The following is a 13,791-nucleotide window of genomic DNA, read 5'->3' as shown; positions in this document are numbered from 1 at the left end:
TCCCAAATATTCATCGTGGACTCAACAACTTAATACCCCGGTACCCTCTCCCAAATATTCATCGTGGACTCAACAACTTAATACCCCGGTAGTTGTTGCAACTCTGAATGTCACCCTTGTTCTTATATAATGGGATTATCGTGCTACATCTCCATGCCTCAGGCATCTTCGCGGACTTGAAAATGTTGTTAAACAGGTTGGTCAGCCATCTCAACCCAGCCCCGCTAGAAAACTTCCAAAAATCCACCAGAATCTCGTCGGGCCCCGTCGCCTTGCCCCTCCACACCTTGCGAATAGCCTCACTGACCTTCTCTACTCAAAAACGCCGACAATAGCCAAAATCACGACACTCCCCGGTGTGCTCCAACTCTCCTAACACAACACCTCTGTCCCCCTCATCATTCAAGAGCTTATGAAAATACGACTTTCATCTTATCTTTATGAGGGCATCCTCCACCAATACTCTGTCATCCTCCCCCTTAATACACTTCACTTGGTTTAGATCCCGACCCTTCCGCTCCCTAGCCTTGGCAAGCCTAAACAACCTCTTTTCCCCGCCTTTCTCCTCTAACCCCTTATACACTCTCAAAAGTTGCTGTCTTAGCAGCTGTAACTGGTAACTTAGCCTTTTTCTTAGCTAACTTATACTTCTCTCTGCTAACCCGTTTCTCTTCATCCTTACTCTCCACAAACTTAACATAAGCCGCCTTCTTCGTCTCCACCTTCTTCTTAACGTCTTCATTCCACCACCAATCCCCCCGATACTTGCCAGACCAGCCCCTCGAGACACCCAACACCTCTCTAGCAGACTCTTTGATGCATCCCGCAGCCCTGTCCCACATACTATCCACGTTCCCCCTACCCTCCCAAACCCCCATCCCCTCCAACTTCATCCCTATCTCCAAGGCACTAACTGGAGTCAGGCCACCCCACCTAACGCTAGGTCGACCCTCCCCGCCCCGTCTCTTCTTACCCTTCTTGATAACCAAGTCCATCACCAAAAGTCTATGCTGGGTCACTTGGGATTACCTTACAATCTTTACACAATGCTCTATCCCCCTTCCTAAGCAGCAAAAAGTCAATCTGAGTCCTGACTAGCCTGCTACGAAAAGTAACCAGATGCTCCTCCTTCTTCGGAAAGCTGGAATTCACAACCACTAACCCAAAGGCCCTCGCAAAATCTAAGAGAGCTGCTCCCTCAACATTCCTATCCCCGAACCTGAAGCCTCCATGCACATCATCATAGCCCATCGGCAGAGATGGGCTATGATGATATTATGTAAAAAATTATAAATATAAAAGACCATATAGAAGAAAGAAATCTATAAAAGAATGCAAGTGTTATAATTGTTATAGAAGAAAGGAATATAAAAATTTCTTTTCTGTATCTAGCTTTTCTTTTGAACAATTATTTCTGATGTACTAGGTATTATATTTTTGTCGTCCTTTTTATCAACAGTATTAACTTCTGTGTTTGTTTCTTCTACTTTTTTATTGACTGCTTTTCTTTTTCCTTAATTTCTAGATCTTCTATTCTTTCTAAAATTTTTGTATATGTTTCACTATCTTCTGAATCATAATCATTTATTTTTCCAGTATCTATTGTATTTACTTCTAATTCATTGGCCTTTAATTCTTCATATCTTATTTGTAATTTTTCTTTAAATTGGTTTATTTCATCTAATAGTTTTTGTTCTTTGTCCTTTTCGTCTTTTTCTCTCTGTCTTTTTTCATATAAATCTTTTAGCATTTGCAATTCCTTTTCTAACTCTGAAATCCTATTATTTTTTATTTCTTCTATTTTCCGTATTTCATCCGTAGTTTGTTGTTTTATCTTATCTATTTCTTTTTTCCTATCTATTTCTTCATTTTCTTTTGTGATCCTTACCATAACTGTTAACTTATCTTCTAATTTTAATTTTTTTTTTCTAGCATTAAATATAAATGTTCGCCTATTTTTGTATCTTCTTCCTAAATTAGAAAAAACTATTCTTATTTTTAATCCTTCATAGTTTTCATACATTTTTTCATCTATTATAAATTCTTCTTTGTTCATTTTATCTACTTAATTGTATATAGGTCATGTTGATATATGTATTCTAAGTTATCTATTTGTGATTCCAAATGTGATATTTCTTCCCTTTGTGTATTTATTGATTCTTAACATACTCCAACAATTATGATATATTGTAGCCTTTCTCTCCTTATTTTTAATTCTCTTTATTTTTCAGATATTATTTGTTTTAGTTCTTTAGAGGAGAAAGGAGGGGAAAAGAGGTTGTTTAGACTTGCTAAGGCTAGAGAGAGGAAGGGTCGTGACCTCGACCAGGTGAAGTGCATTAAAGGGGAGAATAGTAAAGTGTTGGTGGAGGACGGTCACATTAAGAAAAGATGGCAGTCTTATTTTCATAGGCTCTTGAATGATGAAAGGGATAGAGCTATTGTGTTAGGGGAGCTGGAGCACTCTAAGAAGTGTCGTGATTTTAGTTACTATAGACGTTTTAAGATGGAGGAGGTTAGAGAGGTTGTTCGCAGGATGTGAAGGGGTAGGGCGACGGGGCCTGATGAGATTCCCGTGGATTTTTGAAAGCTTACTGGCGAGGCAGGTTTAAGGTGGTTGACTGATTTATTTAACGGCATTTTCAAGTCAGCGAAAATGTCCGAGGCTTGGAGATGGAGTACTATGATCCCTCTATATAAGAATAAGGGAGACATTCAGAGTTGCAACAATTATAGGGGTATTAAGTTATTGAGTCACACTATGAAGATTTGGGAGCGAGTGGTCGAGTTGAGGTTGAGGAGGATAGTGTCTATTTCGGAGAACTAATTTGGATTTATGCTCGGGCGCTCGACGACGGAGGCGATTCACCTGATGCGGAGACTAGTGGAACAGTATAGGGAAAGGAAAAAGGACCTGCACATGATGTTTATCGACTTGGAGAAGGCATACGGCAAAGTCTCTAGGGAGGTTCTTTGGAGATGCTTAGAGGTTAGTGGGGCCCCGGTGGCGTATATCAAAGCAATCAAGGATATGTATGATGGAGCTAAGACCCAGGTGAGGACGGTGGGAGGTGATTCAGATCATTTCCCTGTCTTGACAGGGTTGCATCAGGGATCTACTCTTAGCTCGTTTTGTTTGCCTTGGTGTTGGATGTGTTAACGCGGCATATTCAAAGAGAGGTGCCTTGGTGTATGCTTTTTACAGATGATGTTTTGATTGATGAGGCACAGGGAGGTGTCAATGACAAATTAGAGGTGTGGAGATAGACCCTTGAATCTAAAGGGTTCAGGTTGAGTAAGAGCAAGACCGAGTATTTGGAATGCAAGTTTAATGGCTTGAGGCAGGAGAACAAGGTGGTAGTTAGGTTGGATTCCCAGGTGGTGTGTAAGAGAGATAGTTTCAAGTATTTCGGGTCCAAGATTCAGGGGGATGGTAAGATCGACGAGGATGCCTCTCACTGTATTAGGGCGGGATGGATGAAGTGGAAGCTCGCCTCGGGGGTGTTGTGTGATAAGAAGATGCCACCCAAGCTTAAAGGCAAATTCTACAAGATAGCAGTCCGCCCGGCCATGTTGTATGGAGCGGAGTGTTGGCCAGTCAAGAATTCTCACATTCAAAATTTGAAGGCGGCAGAAATACGGATGTTGCGTTGAATGTGTGGGCTTACGAGGGGTGATAAAGTTCGGAATGAGACTATCCGGGAGAAGGTTGGAGTGGCTTCAGTGGAGGATAAGATGTGGGAAACCCGATTGAGATGGTTCGGACACGTGATGAGAAGGGGCACAGATGCACCGGTTCGTAGGTATGAGCGGCTACCTTTGGATGGCTTCAAACGGGGCAGGGGTAGGCCAAAGAAATACTAGACAGAGGTGATTAGGCGGGACATGGAGCAGTTACAGCTCACTGAGGACATGACCCTAGATGGGAAGTTATGGAGGTCGCGTATTAGGATACAAGGCTAGTGTCAGTTTGGGTCAGTAGGGTAGGGCGTAGCTTGGTGGGTGTATTATTCTTAGTGTGCTACCTTGTTGCATACTGTATTGCGATGGTGTACTATTCTTTGGTTGCTATTCCTTGTGGGTGGTGTATTCATGTCTTGTCGTCTTGTTACGTGCTTTTTTGCGGATTTGATTAATATTCTTTGTCTTGAGCCAGGGGTCTATCGGAAACAGCCTTGCTACTTCTCCGGAGGTAGTGGTATGGATTGCGTACATTTTACCCTCCCCAGACCCTACTATGTGGGAATACACTGGGTTTGTTGTTGTTGTTGTATTCATAAGAATCATGTTCTGAGGAAAATTTTAGGAGTGAAGAAAATTTGGTACAGCCCAATTCACACACATACCGCTCTTGAGTTGTGAAGGTGCACTAAACTAACAAAGTCAAAAGCTAAGTTCCTGTAAGGTAAAAGGATGAGGATCCTATTCCCCTTCAAAAAATCATAAAGCAATCACATATTAACAATCTCAAGCTTTCAGGTATAAGACTTCTGTTACACGTAATCTGAAAATAGTATAAGACATAGTCTAAGTAAACATATCTATGTAATCCGTGACTGGAAAGTTTTGTGTAAATTGTTTCATAACAATGGTCAGGTTGCATGTCCTCTGACACACTGAATGGATAGATTACTGACATAGTTCGAACAACTAAGAAGAAAGAGGCTGAAACAGTGATGCAAATTTGGGTTACTTACAAATTTGTCTTGGATAAATGTGAAACTTTTTGGAGAAGAATATATTCTAATTAAGAATCTTGTATCAGAGATTTCTATTGTTATCAATTATGAAGCACTGTGCAAATAAATTGGGGAACTGCATACTTCACAAGCTTTAAATTTGCAGATTGATGGGCAATTTTTCCTTTTTCATCCAAAATATTTATAATGAGGAGTGATCAATAAAATGCAGTGCTCCCAGTTTGATACAACAAATGAAATGAAGAAATGATCTTCGTACACTAACTCTGATGTTAAAGATGTCAAATCATAAGTACTTGTGGTGACTTGCTCCCTACAATAGATTCCAGACAATAAATACAAGTGATCTTACCATAAATAGTTACAGAATTGCAATTTCTTTATTGCTAACCATATTTTGTAGCTGCATCCATAAGTTTCAAAAAACCCTAGTTTTCTTCCTTAATTTCTGTTTTACATAGATATATAATACCAAGTTCAAAAGGTAAAAGAACCTGGATTAGTATTAATAAAGGTTTATGAGGGTAATTGGATTGGCTTATTTTTAGGTGCTTTTGGCTTTTAAGCACTTCATAATTTTTGGAAGTGTTTGGCAAAGACACAACGTGCTTTTAAGCACTTTACTTTAGGCTTAAAAAGTATTTGAAAAAAAAAAGCCAAAAGCCAAAAGTAGGTATCAACCTACTTTTGGCTTTAAGCTTTTAGCTTATAAGTCATTTAAAAAAAGCTAATTCAAGCACCCTCTAATAACACAAATGTAAGACCAGTCTGCCAATCCGCAGAATGGTCTTTCAATCGTTTTTTTCATTCAATTAACTATAGCATTCATTTCCATGCAACTTGTTTTATTTACATTTATTGGAAGAGCATATAAAGAACAATATGTCAGCACTTGAATGCAAAAGCATTGTCAGTATGGAAGATGAAGTAATGCACAAGAGTTAGTACATTAACAGACCTTTCTCTGAAATGTTGATGCGTCATTTGCACCTTTGGGAGATTCACTATAACCAACATAAGAATCATAATAAGCATACAGAGTTAGATTCTTAGAAAAACCTTATTTAACTAGCTCTTTCTTTTCTTTTCTTTTCTTTTTTTTTTTTTGAAACTGAGATATAACTAGTATTATGACGGTATTGAACAAGGAAAGGATATACAATAGAAAAGTTCTGTTATGAAAAAAATTCTACAGAGTTAGATTCTTAGAAAAAAGTATGTGACGCAATGAAAAGGGAGAAGCAGCTACAGTGTTGAATGAAGTTGATCACACGAGAAGAAAAAACAGTAAAATAATAAACCCATGAAACCCAATATCTGATTGTTGATTAGAGCTTGATTCTAGGAGATGTTCTTCTCTAGCTTTACTGTGGGGGCAGATTTATTTTATGGTTATTAGTTGTAATTGATTGTCTAACCTAAATTAGTCATAGGACTATTTGTATAAGTACCCTGGTTCTTGTGATGTAAAGACACAGAAAACATTGCAAATTCAGGAATACGACCAATACGAATACAAAGAAATCTCTTCTTTCTCAAATAATTCATGATATCAGAGTTATTTTTTGCCTTTTTTCTGTGAATTATCTCACTCTGCACCATTAGGGCTCCAAGGTGTTTCAAGAGGTCAAGTTTCTTCCCTCTTTCACTATTCGCGTCAAAAAGGGTAGTCGTACACGTCAATTTTTTGCCAGTGTTAGTGAAAAAAAAAACACAACCACAGGTTTCACTATTGCCGGCGACCAAACTCCAACAAGCAGCTTGGTAGATCACCTCACGACGACTTTTTCAAGAGGTTTTTACTTCTTGGGGTTGCAGGCCTACTTTGAGCCTACCATCCAAATTCCAATAATTTCCAAGCAGTGAAGGTTGGGTTCCGATGTATCAGTCCCTTTCCTAGACAGATCTCTCTTAAATCGCACTCTTTTTTTGGATTATTATTTCAAATAATGGAGGCTATAAAGGCAGTAGATGATAACTCTCTTTCACAAAACAGTGTTGTGCAACTGGATGGGGCTGGCATTATCTTGCTTGGTCAAGGGCTTGTTTGTTTTTTAATCAAATTCCAAAACATTGCTTGGTTATATTATTAGCAAAGAAACAACCTGATGTGTCTGATGCTGCTTTTGGCCAATGGGATTCTGATAATTAACTTATTATGAGATGGTTTTTGACTACCATGCACCCCGAATTTCCAAATTGTATCAATTGTTTGACACCACTGAAAAAATCTGGAACGCACCTAACCAAACTTATTTTTCACAAGGAAAATGAGGAGTAGATCTTTGAACTTCTGAATAAAATCCATGGCACGAAGAAAGGTGAGTTGACCATTACTAATTATTATTGAGTGAAATGTTGAAAGCATCCCCAAATTTGGCACGGATTATTATTTTAGTCCCCGAACTATACCTAGTATTACAAACACCCATACACTTGACTAAATGAATTTAAAAACGCCCCCATTTTGCCATATCTATGACTAACGTGTGTTCACTCGCAGTCCAGTTGAACTTATGTGCTGATGTGTTATGTATGTGCATCTACGTGGATATTAAAGACGAGAAAATACATCATTTCACCCCTGAACTTGTCCGCATAACTTACTTTAGACTCTAAACTACACGGACAATTATGTACTCCCTTAATAACTTTCAAGTGAATTAAATACCACCCTAAATATATAATACCACTCTCACAACGGAGAGTGCATTACACGCGCCCACACATCAGCGCCACCCGGCCAGGTTGAAGCCACGCAAGAAAAGTATTTTTAAAAAATAATTTCATATATATATAACTTATATAAATTTAAAAAAAAAAAGAAATGTTTCGTTCTTCAACCCCCCCCCCCCCCAACCACCCCCCCCCCCCCCCCCACAACATATATATATATATAGTAAAAAAAAAAAACCTCTGATCCCACCCCATTTTCTTTCTTCTTAAGACCACCCCACCCTCCTTCCTCTCTTATTCTTTTGCATCAATTCCATTTCCGTCAAACACACCATTTTTTCTTCATCTACACCATTTCCGTCAAAGAGGTGGAGGATAGATGAGGCACCTATTCAATTGACGTTTTGATAGATGAAGAAGAAACACTTAAAATGCAACTTCTTGATTCCTCTATTTTAGCAATCAACAAGAAATAAGTCAATGATGCTTGAATTATAAAAAAGCTAATAGCTTTATGAGAGAATTAATAGCACATCAGAGCGGGGGTGAGATGGGGCGAGGCTGTTTACGGTGGAAAAGGTTGCTGGAGTTAGAATAGTGGGGTTGGAATAGGGTGGGGAAAGAAGGAAAGGGGGAGGGGTTAGAATGGGGTAGGGAAAGAAAGGGGAGAGGGGAGGTTCTTTTCTTATTTTCTTTCTTTTTCTGATATTTATATAAATATAAATAATAAAGTAGGTCTTTTTAAAAAAAAACAAGACATGCATTTTTTTATTTTATTTTCTTTTTTTTTTTGGTCACATCAGCCTTAGGGGTTGAAATTAATTAAACATAAAGTTGTTATGGGGTGTTAAAGATCTAAAGTAAGTTATGCCGACAAGTTTAGGGGAAAATAATATATTTTCTCTAAAGCCACGAAGAAAAGAAAAAAGATACTTAAAAAATAAACTGACTAAAATAACCTATCCGATGAAATCACCCTACAAATTGTCTCAAATCCCTAGAACTCTTTTTCTCCTCCTCATAATTCTCTTAGAATTCTCCAACATAACCCTTTGATTTTCATTTCCATGGAAATCAAGAGACTTTAGCCTAAAATGCTTTGATAAATGTATTGGTAATAATCTCTCTTAATTTTGATTTGTGGTTTATTTAGTGTGGGTGGTTCTAATTAAATCTCCTTCTAAGATTGTTATCTGACCATGAAATTTCTAAAACTGTCGAAAATCCACATCTCCAACATATAGTCGTCAAAGCAATTGACGTTAAAAATTTAGCAATTAAATAGATATAGTAAAAGAAAAAATTAAAGTTCAAACTTGGGGTGTGTTTTAATGGAGAAAAACTTAAATAGGAAGAAGATCGGTTGCGGTAGCAGTTAGAGTGAGATGAAAATTAAAGGAAAAAGTTAAAAATGGAGGTTTTTAACAGTTGAATGCTTATGTCGCATTAATTTTAAGCAGTTTAAGCGCCTACAAGAGTTTAAGACTACTTGCTATGCAATGTGGCATCTTAGGGGTGTTTTTAAATTTATTTAGTCAAGTTTAGGAGTGTTTCTAATACTAGGTATAGTTTGAAGACTAAAGTAATAATTCGCGCTTGGAGGTGTTTTCAACACTTCTCTCGTTATTATTTGAATTAAGTGGGTTGTGGCAGGAGATAGACTACTATAAGGACCTCCAAGTATAAGCATCGTGTATTGAGTATGTAGTCCTATTCCAAAAATTGATTTGTAAAGAGTTGGTATATGATTTTTTGGTCGGTTTGAGCAAAGAGGATGATCAAATCAGGGTTCACGTTCTCACGTTCTCAGTTAAATTCTTTTTTCCATCTCCCGAGGATGCATGCTCTTAAGCCCAGTAGGAAGAGAGTCGAGTAGGTATCATGATATATCCAACACCAACCAAGAAGTTCGGGTTAATTGTCTTTCATGAACAAAGAAAGGCAATCACTTCTAAATAAATCACTTGCAATGTGATTACTGTGTGAAACCAAAGCATACCAAGGAGGAATGTTGAAAGCTACATGGTAGACATACTAGGTTGTCTTCCATCAAAGGCTCAAGAAAATATGATAGAAAATGAGGAGACATCAAAGGAAACAATCTCTGGAGAAACTGTCCCAGATGAAATTCACCATCCTCATCATCTCCAACCAAACTTAACTCCTCTGATGTTACCACTTCCAATTGTGTGTGAAATATGGTATACTTAGTGTGTAGACATGAGAATATTTTCTAATCCCTAGAATCAGGCAATTAAGAGATTGTGTAATATATTCTTATTTTCTTTCCTTATTTACATTATCTGTATCAGCTATTTAATCCCATGAACTTGGGGGAATAATCATTCAATACGATTCCCAATATCTCCTCTTCTTTTTAATTTCACATGGTATCACAGCCTGGGGTTCTAACCCCCTCTGAACGTTCATTTCTCAGTACCAGAATCTGAAAACAGAAAAGGGGAGGGATCAATCAATTGGTTGCCAATCAAGCATATCAGAATGTTCTCGAGTTTCACCTCTCTTTCTCCAAGTCATTTATTTTCTGTATAAATTCCTTCTTTCCTATCTCTCTCTCTGAAAATTCATATATCTTTCTTAATCGTCCAGAAGAAACCAAATAAAAAAAAAAAAAGGGTGATAATCAGATTGTTAAGTCAATTGTTTCCTCTAAACCATCACTTGCAATTACTAGAGTAAAGTTGGATGGAAATGGTAATTACACCTCTTGGGCAGCCTCTGTAGAATTGTGGTTTACAGGTCAAGGTTTTGAAGATCATTTGCACAAAAAAAGTAGTGATATTGGGCCAGCTGATAGACCTGGTTGGGTTAAAATAGATTCACAATTGTGTAGTCTTCTACGGAATTCACTTGATCCTAAGTTGTTAAATTTGTTCCATTCTTGTAAGACTTGTTGCAAAGTGTGGAACAAAGCCAAAACTTTATATACAAATGACATACAACTCATCTACAAAGTTATGACTGATATTTTTCATCTACAACAGAATCAACTGGCCATGGCGAGTTACTTGGGTTAGGTAGAATCCTTAAAGAATAAATTTGATTCTCTTATGCCTTTTACTAAGAAATTGGATGATCAGGAGGCACGAAAAGATAGGTTCTTTATGGCTTTGGCTTTGGTTGGGTTGCGAGCAGACCTAGACCTAACCTCAGTTCGTGAGCAAATTCTTTCTAGCCCATCTGTTCCCACCTTGGAAGAAGTATTTGCAAGATTACTACACATCACATCTGCACCGCCAGAGGCAAATTCTTATGATGCATCTATCATGGCTATCCAACCTAATTTTCAAGGTGGATACAGAAAAGGGAAATAGAGGAACAATAAGCAGTGCACTCATTATTATAAGGTAGGACACGAAGAGAGGAATGTCGGCTTCTTCTCTTACATTGCACCCATTGTAACAAGGCAGTGCATGTAAGATAGGCATGTCGACTTCTTCATGGTAAGTCTCCACACAATAATGATTGTCCTAGACACACAGCAATGTGGCTCATAACGGAAATGGTATTCTGCCTAGACCTGATGTTAGGGATGGATCATCTCAATCTATCACTTTAATTGGAGCAGACTATAATGAATGACTACCTTCAGTACCAAGCATCAAGGCAACAATCATCAACCTTCAGTACCAAGCATCAAGGCAACAATCATCAACTTCATCAGCTGTTTGCACTGTACAACCTGGTAACTCTTTTGCTTATACAGTGGATTCTTGATTCCGATGCTTCTGACCATATTTCTAGTAACAAAAATACTTTTTCTACTCTTGCTACTCCTTCTACTCTCTCTAATGTTACTTTGGCTAATGGATCAAAGACTATTGTAAAGGGGATAGGTATAGCTCACCCTCGGCCTTTCATACCTTTAAAACCAATTCTTTCCGCACCTGAATGTTCATATAATCTTACTTCTATTAGCAAATTAACCAAAAACCTAAAATGTGTTGTAACCTTCCTTGATGATTCTGTTCTTCTACAGGACCGGAGTACGGGACAGATAATTGGAAAAGGATATGAGTTCCAGGGACTGTACCTGCTATCCATCCCGATACCGCATGTTGCTTTCATTTCCGATGTTTCCTTTTGAATTGCTCCATAGTCAATTTGGTCATCCGAGTCTCTTAAAACTGCAGAAAATGGTCCCTAGTTTATCTAGTTTATCTTTATTAGAATGTGAGTCGTATCACCTTGAGTAGCATACTCGTGCCTCTTTCCAAAGCACGTCACTAATAGGGCCACCTCAATGTTTGAAATTGCTCATTCTGGTATATGAGGTCCGTGTCGTGTTAGTTCTTCCTTAAGCTTTCATTATTTTGTGACTTTTATTGATGACTATTCTCAATGCACGTGGTTATTATTAATGAAAAATAGATCTGCGTTGGTCTTTATCTTTCAAAACATTTGTGCTGAAATTCGCAATCAATTTGGTATTTCCATTAAGAAGTTAATCAGTGATAATGCACAAACATATTCCCCTACTTCTCTCTGTTCTTTTATGTCATCCCAAGGCATATTGCACTTGTCTTCTTGTGCACATACTCCTCAACAAAATGGAGTTGCTGAGCAAAAGAACAGACATACACTAGAAACAGCTCGGACATTGCTAATTCACAATAATATCCCTTTATATTTTTGGGGTGATGCCGTTATTACTGCTCATTATTTAATCAATCGTATTTCATCTGTTTTGCAGTATAAGAGTCCACACTCAGTCCTCTATGCAGCCCAAACTTTGTTCCCCCTTCCTCCATGTGTGTTTGGTTGCACTTGTTTTGTTCATAACCTTACCCCGAAAAAGACAAACATCAGCACAAGGTTTTTAAATGTATTTTTCTCGGTATTCTCGTCTACAAAAAAGTTACAAATGTTTTGATCCCTCTACCAATAAGTACTTGATCTCTGCAGATGTTACCTTTTTCGAGATTTCACCGTATTTTTCTCCTAATGCGGAAAATTAGAAGGTAATATCAGTCCTTCCAATTCCAACTATTCCAGCCCCAGATCCACTTGCGTCTCTTAAGCTCTATTCCGGACTACTTCAACCTCCTCCTGAGCTTGCTAATCCAATTAGTATTTCTAACACTGATGCAGGTACACAAAACACTCCTAGTGACTCATTACCTGCTCCAACGATGTCTCATGCTTCAGTCGAGCACTTATTAGATGATCGTCCCATTGCTGGTTGCAAAGGTACAAGAACTACTGCCAATAAAACTCCCATTTATGCTTATTTAAGTCATCATCGTCTGTCGCCTTCATATCATGCCTTCATCACTAGCCTATCCACAGTCAAAGTTCCTAAAACCATGGCGAAACCATTGGTTCATCCAGGTTGGCAGAAGGCTATGATTAAGGAGATGATTGTTTTGCATGATCATGGTACTTTGGGAGCTTATTTCTTTACCTAAAGGAAAAACCACGGTTGGTTGTTGTTAGAATATGAGTAGGAATAGGAATAATATACAAAATCCTACTTGGAAAAGAATTGTAATGTAGTTCTATGAATAGGGTGTCAATGTAATTATGTAGACACACAATTTAATAATATTTTTCACCATTATTACTAACAAGTGGTATCAGAGCCTACGGTTCAAAGGTCCAATAGTTTGGTGAAACGAGATTAAAGATAGGTTCAAAGCGGTTTCAAATCAAGTTGCAACCAATTTAACGATAATGACAATTTTGTCTAGCTACATATGAAGAAGAAGTTTTAAACCTATTTCAACATTGTTGTTGCTGCATCTTTAAAAATAAAAACAAAATATTTATTAACCCACTTTTAACCATAATATTTTAAATCTTATTTTTAACCATGGCAAGCAGCAGTGATGAAGATTTTATGAAGAACGAAGTTCATGCATGTGAAGAAGGTGGATCAAATGAAAAAAATCAAGCCAAAAAGTAGAGACTTGTAGAATTTTTGCCTTGATTTTCTTACCAAAAGTAAGTTTTACTTTTTCTTGAAAGGAAAATAAAGGCAAAATGACATTCTGAACCCTTGTACTATGTCGGTTTTGTAAGTTAGACACTTCTATTTACATATTTGTCATCTGGACCCTTGAACCCATCAAAAAGCAACATTTTGCACTCTTTGACCGTTGACCTTGCCTATGTGGCAAGGTCATGGTGACTAGGGCAAAGAGAGTGTAGCCACTCTCCTGGGGTTGTGAGTGGGGGTCAATTTTTGATCAATTCTACATTAAAATAATTAAAAACTAAAAAAAAATATTAAAATTTAAAAAAAAAAAACTAAAAAGATCCTTTTTTTCCCTCCATCTTTTTAAATTTAAAAATATTTTTAAAAAATTCAAAAATATTTTCAAAAATATAAAAATAATTTTAAAATATTTTAAAATTTTAAAAATAATTTTAAAATATTTTTAAAAATTTTAAA

The 13,791-nt window shown here is 37.4% G+C and overlaps 1 protein-coding gene across 8 annotated transcripts in view; it reads right to left on the bottom strand.

Moving 5' to 3' along the window:
- LOC107867919 (protein furry homolog-like) overlaps nucleotides 1-13,791 on the bottom strand; it is a 45,971-nt gene that overhangs the window by 23,910 nt on the left and 8,270 nt on the right. For 3 of the 8 annotated variants that reach the window (XM_016714406.2, XM_016714407.2, XM_047411930.1), the window contains one exon: nucleotides 5,659-5,704. The exons of 3 other annotated variants lie outside the window; for them this stretch is intronic. In XM_016714406.2, the coding sequence (XP_016569892.1) occupies nucleotides 5,659-5,704 (46 nt within the window). Of the gene's footprint in view, nucleotides 1-5,648; nucleotides 5,705-12,518; nucleotides 12,802-13,791 lie in introns of those variants that run through there. 2 more of the 8 variants (XM_016714408.2, XM_047411928.1) reach the window with 2 other exon arrangements.

Source organism: Capsicum annuum, chromosome 4, assembly GCF_002878395.1.
Source record: "Capsicum annuum cultivar UCD-10X-F1 chromosome 4, UCD10Xv1.1, whole genome shotgun sequence".
In the NCBI taxonomy this organism is placed as follows: domain Eukaryota; kingdom Viridiplantae; phylum Streptophyta; class Magnoliopsida; order Solanales; family Solanaceae; genus Capsicum; species Capsicum annuum.
This window is presented reverse-complemented; position numbering and strand designations above follow the sequence as displayed.